General features: G+C 38.5%; 1 protein-coding gene and 1 long non-coding RNA gene across 2 annotated transcripts in view; one reads left to right on the top strand and one right to left on the bottom strand.

The window, feature by feature from the left end:
• LOC143725560 (uncharacterized) overlaps positions 1 to 13036 on the bottom strand; it is a 358276-nt gene that overhangs the window by 4494 nt on the left and 340746 nt on the right. The gene's annotated exons all lie outside the window — the stretch shown is intronic.
• On the top strand, positions 1095 to 11829 carry LOC143725530 (E3 ubiquitin-protein ligase TRIM39-like). Its single transcript, XM_077218007.1, has 7 exons — positions 1095 to 1230; positions 1867 to 2423; positions 4751 to 4846; positions 5967 to 6200; positions 7892 to 8036; positions 9423 to 9449; positions 9573 to 11829. Exons 2-7 carry the CDS (start codon positions 1869 to 1871, stop codon positions 10106 to 10108), a joined length of 1593 nt encoding a protein of 530 aa, XP_077074122.1. The 5' UTR covers positions 1095 to 1230; positions 1867 to 1868; the 3' UTR covers positions 10109 to 11829.

Raw genomic sequence — 13036 nt, 5'->3', positions numbered from 1 at the left:
TTTAACCAGAGATGCCTCTCCGTGGCCACCAGGGCTGCCATGGATCGGCCTACTGACTTGATGTCTCCTTGGTGGTTCTAAGAGAAATCTGTAAGTTAGCGCTAAGTTTAAGGATGAAGTGAATCTTTATCCTGTACAAAACTCTCGATTCCTTCAGTTTCTCTCCATCAACTTTACCAGTGATGCCTTCTCTTCCTTCATCTGAGAGATTTCTGTGATGAAACTATCAATATCCAGCATGGACAGAATTATATTATCTCCATTTAACAGGTTTACATTTTAAACATGCTATTCTCAAACTTCTACTGGTTTCTTCTGAATCTGTGAGCACTGTGTGAACTCCGTTCAAAGGTGAGCTTCTGCTACTTCGTTTCATTTACAGTGGAAATTAAACTACTAAACAGTGCATTAGCGACACCTATTGGCAGTAAATGGACCAGAAAACACCCTTCATCTCTTGAGGTATCAGGGCTCTCAGTCATCGTTTTCAGCTCCTCCGGTATCCACACTGAGCCTCACACACCGTCCAGAGCAAACAAAAAGCACTGTACACTACACTGTAAGCATATTTGATAGATATACATTTTATTCTCCAGTGAGCTCTTTCTGTAGTGGTTTTACCGGCGGGTAAAATCAGATTTCCCTCAGACGACAGACAGACAAAATATCAGTTAAATTTAAATGGCTGAGATTCGTGCTTCAGGATGGTGATTCGTGATGTGTGCACTCGTACAGTGGCCAGACAACGGTCAGCATTTGATCTGTTTGGGGTTGATTTTAAAAACAACTACCAATCTTTGTTTGTTTTTTTTACCACGCCTTTATAATTTATTTTTAGCTACTCGAAAGCCTTTATATGTTTTATTGTTTCACCGATCCAGGAAACCAAGGCAAATTGCACTGCATCATGTGTTTAGTGTGTTGCCTTTTTAAACAAACTTCAATTGTAGAAACTGTGATAACTTGATATTTCCCACTACTCTCATCAAAAAGTAAGAAACTAAAAAAATCTACACATATTCTAAAAGTTTCTTACACTGTTCATTGACTCAGCATGGATGGATTAGGAACAGTTTCATATTTATGATTATGGGCGGAGCTATATGACATCACTGCATGTGTGTAAAGACTTCAGGGAAAGTGAAACTGAACAGATGAACTGGAAGCTTCTTCAAAACAACATTGCAGAAACCCTGAAAATTAACGATCAAATCTGATATTCACTCACAGGTAAGCGATGAAAATGTAAGTTCACTAGTTTAATAGCATGATGCAGTAGGCTATAAGAACGTTTGTAAAATTAAAGTCTGTGTTCATGTCACATATCAGAAACAGGAAGTATTTGAACTGCAGACAGAATAAACAGGTTCAGTGAAAATCATAACTCCATAAAACAGAAATGACCCTTGGTGTTTACAGATGTTTATTTATTAAGTGATTTGTTTGAAAAAAGTTCCACTCATTTTCAGTGTGGTCTTTTATAAAGGAACTTATGATGGGATTAAATTGTTGTTGTATAAGCCTGTTACATTTGCTGTACTGTGGCTACTAGTTTCTGTATTTAGTTTCCTCAGTTTTTTTTCTATCACTCAATACAGTTCTCAACTCCAGTGTCACAGAGCCCATCTAAAACGAAACCAGCAGTCTTAGACCAGACGTTAGGGGTCAGTGTGGTTAGGGTTAGTGTTGGAGGCGAGTTAGACATTTCTTGACTTTGATATAAACAGTGGTACATAATTTGTTGTTGTAAGTTATAATAGTACTTAACATGCAACATCCATAGCCTAATTTACTCAGTACATATAATTATCAAAATTGCTCTCTTCAGCAATGTAGAAGATATATTGACATTACTAATCTTTTCAGCCATGGCGTCTTCCAGTGGTCCATCACTAAATGAGGAGCTCCAGTGCTCCATCTGTCTGGAAGTGTTCACTGATCCAGTCACCACTCCATGTGGACACAACTTCTGCAGAACCTGCTTGATCAAGTGCTGGACGAACACACAGATCTGCTTCTGTCCACTCTGTAAAGAAAAATTCAGCAAAAGACCTGATCTCAAGATTAATACAACACTCAGAGAGGTTGTGCAACACTTTAAGGAGAAGCTCAATCTAGGAGAATCTGAGGTGTTCTGTGACATCTGTGATGAAAGAAAGCAGAAAGCTGTGAAGACCTGCCTGACGTGTCAAAGCTCTTACTGTGACTCTCATCTGGAGCCTCATCACAGAGTCCCACGTCTAAAGAAACACACACTGATCAACGCTGTGGAAAATCTGGAGGATTATATATGCCAGAAACACGAGAGACCTCTGGAGCTGTTCTGTAGAGATGATCAGACGTGTGTTTGTCTGTCCTGCACTGAAGGAGAACACAGGACTCACAACACTGTTCCTATAGAGGAGGAGAGTCGAGAGAAGAAGGTGAGAGTTACAAACAAAGCACTTTAGACACCCCATGAAATTCAGTTCCCTATCAGTCAGTCATGTTCGATGTCACGTCGGACTGAACTGACGTATAGGGATCTCGCCTGAGAGCACAATCACCATTGAGTGATAACAGAACAAGCCAATCCACTTCCCGCTTCCAGTTATATAAGGCAGCATGCAACCTCACACATTAAGCTTTTGCTTCGGAGCAGAGCAGATGTTGTTTCACTCTGCTCTTCAATCATCGTGAATCCCCGCGGTCCCATGGGGGACCCAGCATCTCATTCGGGGCTCGTGCAGAGGGCGGGCTTGAGCCGACAGTGCTGAACCCTTTGCGCAGTGTAGCATTGTTCGAGTCCGACCCAGAGCTGACAGCCATGATTTCCCAGGCCGCTGCTAGCATTGGGCGCATGGTGTACAGCACCTTCTCACTCCGTTCCCTGTCTTCCTGGAAGAGCATGAGGAGGTCACAAATTCGTGGACGGCACCTTTTTCTGCCAGAAACCGTTCCGCTGCCTCCTCCGCTCTCACTACCGATGGCGGGGCGACCAAAGGGAACATGGAGATCCCTCAGGTGGAGCGTGCAGTTGCGGTGCATTCTCGGCCGCACTCGTGGCCAAGGCTTAAAGCGCTGCTGGACAGGCCTCCTCTGCCCTGCACACTATAGCCCTCCTGAGGTCAAAGAACTAAAAGAGCTGCAGGAGGGTAGTTTTGACCCAGGGTTGATGCAGGAGCTGCGGACAGTGACGGACCTCACCCTCAGGGCGACGAAAGTCACTGTGCGGTCCTTTGGGCAGACGATGTCCACGCTAGTGGTCCAGGAACGCCATCTCTGGCTGAAACTGGCTGAGATGAAGGAAGTCGACAAAGGACGCAATGCCTTCTCATCGCAGTCTTACTGCCGAAGGACGCGATAGAGCTGGTCCCTCCAACTAGTACTTCATTGTGCCCAAGAAAGGCGATGGGTTGCAACTGATCTTGGATCTGTGCGTCTTGAATCGGGCCCTTCACAAGCTTCTATTTAAGATGCTGACGCAGAAATGCACATCCTCACGTGCGTTCGCCACCAAGATTGGTTTGCAGCGATCAACCTGAAGGAACATACTTATCTCGACGTATCTCGACGACTGGCTCACACTGACACACAGCTGGCCCCAGGGCCTACACAAGTATCCATTTCCCCCAGTGAGCCTGCTCGCACAGACACTGTGCAAGGTCAGGGAGGATGAGGAGCAGGTTGCACCTTACTGGTCCACCCAGACCTGGTTCCCAGAACTCATGCTCCTCAAAACAGCCCCTCTTTGGTGGATCCTCTTGAGGAAGGAGCTGCTTTCTTAGGGACGGGGGACCCGTGTCCAGACCTCTGGAACCTTCACATGTAGTCTCTGGACAGGAGACAGAGAACTTAAGTGGCCCCTCCAGCAGTAATCTGCCTCGGGTAGAGCCCCCTCTACAAAGCGTGCTTATGCTTTTAAGTTGATTTTGCTCTTTGTTGATTGGTGTTCTTCTCGCAGGTAAGACCCTCATAGATGCCCTGCAAAAAGGGTTGGAGCGAAGGCTGTCTCCCTCCACTCCGAAAGTGTATGTTGCCATTATGGCCGCACATCACAACGCAGTAGACGGTAAGTCTCTGGGGAAACACGACTTGTTCATCAGGTTCCTTTCTGAGAGGCGCCCGGAGGTTGAATCCTCCTCAGCCAAACCTCTTCCCCTTTTAGGACCTCTCTTTGGTCTTAACGGCCCTACAGTGAGCATCTTTTGAGCACTTGCAGTCAGTAAAGATCAAGATCCTGTCTCTGAAGACAGTTCTCCTGACTTTGTTCACATCCATTAAGAGGCTGGGGGACCTGCAGGCATTTTTGGTCAGCGAAGCTTGCCTGGAATTCTGGCCGGCCAACTATAACAGAGCCTCAGCAGAAAACTTAATGTGTGAGTTTGCACGCTGCCTTATATACCCGGAAGCAGGGACTGGCTTGTGATCCAAATCTCACTCGCATTGTGCATTGACCTGTTCTGTTACCACTCAAAGGCTCTCAGGCGAAATCCCAATACATCAGTTCAGTCCAACGTAAAATCTCTGTTCCCTCCTTCAGGGAATGGGGGTTACATTAGTTACCTTGATGTTTCTTTCCTGTGTACTGAAGAACCTGTCCAAGCTTAATCCAATAGTTGTTCATTACATCTGATAAAAGCTAATTTTGTTACCCTCAAAACTGTCAGACGTGAAACTATAATTTTGATAGTTTTTTTTAAAAATAAGACAGTCAGAAGATGGAAAGCTATATTCAGTGATAAATGTGTCTGTTTTTCTCTGTATGTAGAATCAGCTGGTTCACACACAGACAGACATTCATCAGATGATCCAGGACAGAATGAAGAAGATTCAAGAGATCCAGAACTCAGTAGAGCTGAGAAAGGTTTGTGCTTCGATCAATCCGAGTTGAACAAGATTGCGATCCAAATTGTCGGTGCGCTGATTTGCAGCAAAAAGGAGAAAAAAAAACAGATTATGCAGGAGGAAATGGTTGGGAAGACGAGGGGAGCAAGGAGTGTGTTTCTGCAAAGAGAGTTGAGGGTAAATAAATAATTTTACAATGTGCTGCTGTTACTGCTGGTCAAGCAAATGTTTGTGCTTTTTTTCTGTTTGATATAATTGCATATATATCTATTAAAATAATATCCTGGTCTATAATTCCTCCCTGAACATCCTGCTGTCCTGTTTCTTGGTCTCTCATTGGCTGTAGGTCTTCGCCGATGTACTTTTCAGTCAGAACACATTCACACAGCAGGATTTTGATTCGCCGACAGGTCCAGATATTTAGCATGTATCTATCTATTATGGGCATCGGCGACTCATCTGCGATTCTCTCAGATCGCGTCTTGATAATTCACACTGTGTGATTGTCACTCACGTGAACGAGCACCGATTTGCCAATGAATTCGGGCATTTGTCACAAAACCTGTCGACGAGCGAAAATCGGCATTAGTTCCACAGAAGATGAAGACGATGATTTAATAACATAAGATTTAATATCATACTCTAAATAAACAGCCAATATGTGAGACAGTGTGCTGTGCACAAATAATAACCGACAAATGAACAGAACCAAGGGAGGAACTTAAATATACAAAGATGATCAACTTAAAGATGAACAGCTGTGATGATTAGTGTTAATGTCCAACTGATGAGTGGCAGAAAATGAGAACAAGGAACACGTGACGAATGAAAGCAAAATGAGAATCCATGAAAACAGAAACTAACAGAATTTAACGGTGACATCATGTTGCTCCAAACACATAATGTTTTTTCCTATAGAGCACAAATCTGTTGTATGGAGTTCTATTGAAGTTCTTCGACAGCTAGTCCTCAAGAGCAGCATGCAAAACATTATTTTGTGTTACACTGAAAAATCACACATTTTATGTGACATAAGGTTAATTAAAGATGATAGAATTTTCATTTTGGGGTGAACTATCCCTTTAAATAATATGTGAATATGGAATAGATTAACAAACATAACTGTTCTCGTTCATCAGAGAAACACAGATGAAGAGAAGTCCTCCAGTGTTGAGATCTTCACTGGTCTGATCCGCTCCATTGAGAGATGTCAGTCTGATCTGCTGAAGATGATGGAGGAACAGCAGAAAGCAGCAGAGAAACAGGCTGAAGATCTCATTAAAGAGCTGCATCAGGAAATCACTGAGCTGAAGAGGAGAAACACTGAGCTGGAGCAGCTCTCACACACTGAAGATCATCTCCATCTCATACAGGTCTGTCAACATCTGTCTCAGTCAATACGTACAATATTTATTGTACGATATTTGGTAATTTATATTTATCTAGATATGTTATTATTCTGTTTAACTCTTTACTTTAGATTGTACTTGTTAATGCGGATTCCAATGTTGCTCAGAGTCTCACACCGGCCGTTAACGTGAATCTCTACGTCATAAACTCGCCAGTCTGATTATTAGTCAGAGCAGAGGTTATAACTAATAATATTTAATAGGTCGTCCATGCTTGCCATTATTTAAATTGTAGAATGGGTGAAGGGAAGGAATAACTTGTGAAGGAAAGACAAGAGTGAAAGAAGCTTTCCCACATATTCACTCTGTGGTGTGTGGAGACGGATGCCTGCATGTGTTTCTTGTGCTTGAGAGTATGTTTACCCGACAACGATTTGCTTAAAATGGAGAAGTTTTTCCTATGAGTTTTCGCATACAGACGACACCATTATCAAAACGATCCCCATTCACACGGATCCGCGAAAACGACTAAAAGCCCTGTATTCTGCTGCCAGGCCAGTAGATGGCGATGAAACACTATATACTGAACACGTAATACGCATGTGCATGACATCATCGTCTTCAGAGATTTGCGTTTTTATTGTGTACCCGGAGACGGTTTTTAAAAAAATTGTATTTTGAAACCCATTTTCAAAAGTTTGCGTTTGCAGGAACCCAAAACGCCGTCGTCGTGTAAATGAAAGGCCAAAACACATAATTTTTTTAAAATGTTTTTAGCTGAAAATGGTGTCATGTAAACAGCCCCTGAGTTCAGTTTAGTCTTAATTGCATCCTAGTTAGTCTCCTTGGAAACTGATTACGTTCAGCTGTCTGTCATTACGTTTTTCTCCTCAGCAGGTATTTTATTTATATTTTATTTAATATTTTTGTATTTTCCATTTTCATTTTATTTTATTTAATAATTTTGTTGTTTTTTGACATTTGTATACTTTTTTTAAAAAATGTCTATAGTTTTTATAAATTTTTATTGAAGGTTGCAGTTTCAGTTATTTTCGGACGTCAAGTTACACTTCATGAAAATGAGAAATGTTGCTGTCTTCGGATTGTGGGGGAAACCAGGGAAAAGTGTGTGTGTGTGTGTGTGTGTGTGTGTGTGTGTTTACTAAAATAACCCTCAGTCAGAAATCTCCACGTCTGCAGCTTTACACACACCAAACTTTACAGTTTTATTCCTGTCTATATTCTAAAGGTTCTTACTGAGGGAGTTGTTCATATATCATTCACCTGATTTACAACATCTTATTCCTACAAACATGATGAAAAATCTTTTTTTTCGGTCTGTTATTTTCTGTTTCATGGAGTAAAAGAAAAATCCCCTCAGTAAAAACTTTTATGTCAACTAAATCAAACTAGAAAGTTGAACCTGGCTTTATTCAATATTCAGATTTCTGTTCTGAATATTTAATCAAATCAGTGCATATTCAATTAGACAATGTTTAATTTGCATATTTAAATATTTCAGAAATGTTTTAATACAGAATGTATAAGCAATTCTTCATGTAATCAATCAACTAGAGGAAGTACAGTCATATCCATCCATATTCATACAGAGGTCTTGCCTCGACTGTGTTAGAAAGCTCCTGTGTAAAACATATTGAGTTTACTGCTTTAAAAATAAGATCATATTTAACAGTCTTCTCTCTCTCCTGCTATAGATGAGCTCATCCCTGTACAGTCGTCCACACACCAAGAACTGGACTGAGATCAGGATTGACTCTGAAGTGAACTCTCTGAAAAGAGCTCTGACTGAACTGAAGAAAACTCTAGATGAGACTCTAAATGAAAAAATCAGTCAAACTGGTATGTGAATATCAAATACAGTGTATAGATTATTTTTGTTATTAACTTAGAAATTACGTTTTTCAAGAAATATTATGGGTTGAATAAAAAGTTAGTGATCACCAGTTATTTTATCTCAGTCTGCAAAAGATCACACTGTTTGAAAAATATAATCATAACATAACTTAAACTTGCCATGTTAGCATTAGACTGGTATGATAAAACGCTTACTAAACGTATGTAAAGTTATATCCAAACTTTAACTGATGCCAGAACCAGTTATTGCAGTATTACTCTAACTTACTTTAGAGACATGTAAGTGTTATGATGTAACTATTCATGAACAAACACTAATACAAATCACTGTAAAAAATTGTTACATGCTATTTAAAAAAAATGATGGTAAAAATATTACACATGATATTTTTGAGTCGTTTTTAAGGCTTGATTTCTTTAATGAAATCTACCTGAATAAATAAATATGTAAAATCTCCTAAATTATTTACAATTTTAATGTATGACAATGAATTGAATATTTTCTTTGTGAAATGTGCTTTTTTTGTTGACTCTTTTGTTTTTTGTTTTTCTTCATTCTGTCACTTGATGGAGTTTTGGTTCATTGCCACTATCACGTTTTCCATCTTCGTCGCCTTTGGCTTTTGACTTGCTTAGTTGGGGACATTTAATATTCAACAATATTATTGATCTCCTGCACTGACACCATTATATGAGAACTGAACTGAGCTGGACGATGACATCACGGTTTTCTCCAGATCGGCTAGATATATAAATAAACTAAATTAATAACTTTTTACAACAAAAATGAACCATTTCTGAACATTACTTAAGCTGGACTCTGACAATATTTTCTTCTAGAAACAAACTTATTTGCATTATTTTCCTGTTATCTCTGTAAAGCCACTCTGAAACAATCTGTATTGTAATAAGCGTTATATAAATAAAGATGACTTGACTTGACTTTAAGTTATGGTGTACAAGTAAAAGACTGTGTGTTGCTCAGCACAGCACAAGAAACACACTTGCTACTGCACTGGCATTAGCAAAGCTATTGAACAAAGCAACATATTATTAGTATATGCAGTTATTCACAACCTATAAGCTCTACTCTTCTGCACAATGGTAACGATAAAAACTTCAACATAACAGAAACTCTTTTACATGTCAGACACTGAACATTAAACATTAACAGATGTTTCCCTTCACTCAAAAACACATAAAATAACACTTAATTTCAATATTTACTCTCCATTTCCAGCCATGTGCAAAGCATGCTGGGAACTAACAATGGTGTCTTTAAATAAAACTGTTAAAAATAAAAAATAACACTGTTAACCTGAAATTACTGCTATGAATAATTCATCATTATATTTTCATCTGTGTTCACAGGATTGAAGTTTGTGCAGAAGTTTGCAGGTACAGTGTGACTGACAGCATTTTCTTTAATACACTTACAATACATTGTTTATAATCTGTATTATATACTGTATCTGAAAATGTTTGTTCTGAAGTTGATTGATAATGTCTGATCTCTCTCAGTGGATGTGACTCTGGATCCTGAAACAGCGAATCCATATCTCATCCTGTCTGATAATGGAAAACAAGTCAGTGATGGAGACGTTAAGCAGAACGTCCCAGAAAACCCAAAGAGATTTAAGACTCTTTGTGTTCTGGGAAAGCAGGGATTCAGTTCAGGGAGATTTTACTATGAGGTGCAGGTGAAGGGAAAGACTGAGTGGAGGTTAGGAGTGATCAGAGAATCCATTAACAGGGAGGGGGAGATCAGACTGAGTCCTGAGAATGGATTCTGGACTGTGATTCTGAGGAATGAGAATCAATATAAAGCTTGTGAAAGTCCATCTGTCTCTTTATCTCTGAGAGTGAAACCTGAGAAGGTTGGTGTGTTTGTGGATTATGAGGAGGGTCTGGTCTCTTTTTATGATGTGGAGTCCAGATATCATCTCTACTCTTTCACTGCTCAGACTTTCACTGAGAAACTCTATCCATATTTCAACCCAAGCTGTAATGATGAAGGTAAAAACTCAAACCCACTGATCATCACTCCTGTCAGATGAAACTAACAAAATAACATAAAATCTCAAAAGATTAACTATGGATCTGCTGTTTTTAGAATATGTAAATAAAACCAAAAAAGAATTTGCACTAACCACAATCAAGAAGTTTTAACTTACAACTATTAAGAAAATGAATATGTGATACAAGCAGAAAAAAGAAATGTATATTCAGGCCCTTAAAAATCAACTATGATGAAATATTTGTGTGTTATATATACGTGTCAATGGCTAATTTATTACACATCTATATATTTCTTTTGTCTTAATACTTTTCTTGTCAAATCTACTATGACATTTTACATTGTAAGACTGGAAGAACTGGAAGAACTGGAAGAGAGGGCTACTCTCTGAGAAAACAAAGGAAATGACCATTTGAACTCACCATTGGAGACGCAAGTCTCAGCTAGAATAATTCTAATCTACATCTCTTTCCCTCGACCCGCACTCCCTCACTCTTGGTGAGATCACACACTCACACAAGCATCTTATGCTTTTAATGTGAACAATTATCATGCCGTTTTATACATGTTTGGTATCATTTGAAATGTCTCAGTAAGTAGACACTTCAAGTAGACAAAGTAAACCAAAAGGTAATAAAGTTCTTAAGAGTTTAGAAATATCTTGCACACAGAAGGCTGTGTCTTACAGACAAATGTTCAGAAGGTGTTTAATAACGCAATGCAAATTTCCTAGCAAATGGTTCCTCCAGTAAGCCTGGCACAGTAAGGTGAATCTCCACTGTGAACTCATGTTTTACATTTGAAATGAGGTCTGTCTATATAATGAAATGCAACGAGAGCTCAGGGCCTTTTCTGTATCTCAGATCAGCCCGTGAGTCTCGACTCTCAGCTTCATGTACTTCCTAATGTCGGGTTTGCATCTTTCCTCTTTATTCCACAGCATTTGGTGTTATTGTATTGATTAAAATTGATTAGTGTTAAAATTTGATAAGCATATAAATTCAGTGGTTAGAGGTGGCTTCTTCCAATTAAGGAATATAGCGAAATTGAAACCTTTTTTGTCTTTTAATGATTTGGACGTTGTTATGCATGTTTTTATTACGTCCAGATTGGACTATTGTAAATCATTGTACTATGGTATTTCTCATGCATCACTTTCACATCTGCAGTGAGTTCAAAATGCTGCCGCAAGGCTTTTAACCGGGACAAGGAAGTATGAGAGTATAACACCTGTACTAGCATCCCTTCATTGGCTTCCAGTCAAATTTAGGATTAAGTATAAGATTTTATTATTTGTTTTTAAGGGCTTAAATGAGACGGCACCAAGTTACATTAGTGAACTTCTTCAGCAACACACATCCTCTAGGCCTTTAAGATCTGTACATAGGTTTCAGTTTACCGTTCCAGTCTCGACTGAAATCAAAAGGAGACAGGGCCTTCTCTGTTGCAGATCCTTGTTTATGGATCAGTTTACCCCTCCATGTTAGATCTTGTGCCACCCGATGCATTTAAATCTCTTTTAAAGACTTCTCTCTTCTCTCTTGCATTTGACTGTAATTAAATTTTTGTAATTGTCTTATACTTTGTTTTATGATCTTAGATTATATGTGCTGGGCTGTATGTAAAGCACTTTGGCCAACGTGTGTTGTTTTTAAACGTGCTATATAAATAAATGTGATTTGATTTGATTTTTGAACTGATTATGAAATTGGCATGATACATTTACCTGACATAATAAATTATTATGTTTGATTATTCTAATTGACTTTGACATTATTTTCATTCAAGAGTTTAAAAAGAATAGTAAAACATTCGCTCACATTTAATGATGCCCAGATATCATTAAAACCTTTTCATTTATGGAGTCAGATGAAATAACGAGTTAATACATATGAGAAAATGTGTTGAATTTAATCAAAAATACTTTGCTGCGAGAAAAGACAGTAACATGTAAAGATCTTCTGTGCTGGTCGGATGCCGGACCTTGGGCCGATCGAGCGCGAGTTTACATACATAATATACTTTCATATTATATGGTGAAATTCTGCAAAATTTACAAACTTTCCAGTGTTTCTACAAAGATTTCTGAAGCCATTTTCTCTCTCTTCTCTCCAGCTGTTAACATTGAATTACTTGTGAAATGTTGAGGTTCTTGGTTCATGTAAATAAAGACAAGTGTACAATTCTATAACTGATAGAGGAGAGCGGGAAACAACCCAACACTTTCTGACTTTCACAGTTTGTGTAAATCCACTTGGGGCTCAGAGAATTCATTTTTTACCACATTAATTTCACACGTCTAGTACAATTATGTGGTTTTGCTTCATTAATACAGTGTATATATTTTTTACTGATTTACCCCCGAAAGAATGGAAGTGAAATGTGACAACATGCCACATTGTATCATGACCATATGACAGATTCAAATGTTATCTGATCTAATAAAATAAAAAAAAACACAAATGTCAGGGCATGTCAAAACATCTCAAGGACCCCAAAAACACCTTAGACCCCAGAGGGTTAAATAACAGATATAAGATTAAAATAATATCAGATGTGTCTAATTTTAAATAAACACAAAAAACACAGATGAAAAAAAACAACACAAGTAATAAATTTACTTTAGCTATGGTTAAAAAAATGTTCAGTGATATCTTCCAAAGATTTCTTCATTTTTTTCTTAACTATTTCTCTATATAGTGTTGATATAGCAACTAGTAAATACAATAAGTTTCGTTATGCTCATGTGCGGAAGTATTTAAACCGTGTGTTAAAACGAGCCCTGCGTTAGTTTATGCCCCGCTCACCCCTACATTTATCCATTCATTTTAATCAAGATTAATAAAATACTGCTCACATTACTTCACAAATGCTAGATTAACCATATTGTTAATGTGATAAACGCAATACAATTTATATACACATATAGAACAGAATTATTAACATACTTGTTTTAAATGCTTACAAA

This window comes from Siphateles boraxobius, unplaced genomic scaffold (genome assembly GCF_051911475.1).
Source record: "Siphateles boraxobius isolate OS27281-9 unplaced genomic scaffold, OSU_SipBor_1 77, whole genome shotgun sequence".
NCBI classification, from domain to species: Eukaryota; Metazoa; Chordata; class Actinopteri; order Cypriniformes; family Leuciscidae; genus Siphateles; species Siphateles boraxobius.
Note: the sequence above shows the minus strand (reverse complement) of the source record. Positions and strands in the feature narration are given on the sequence as shown.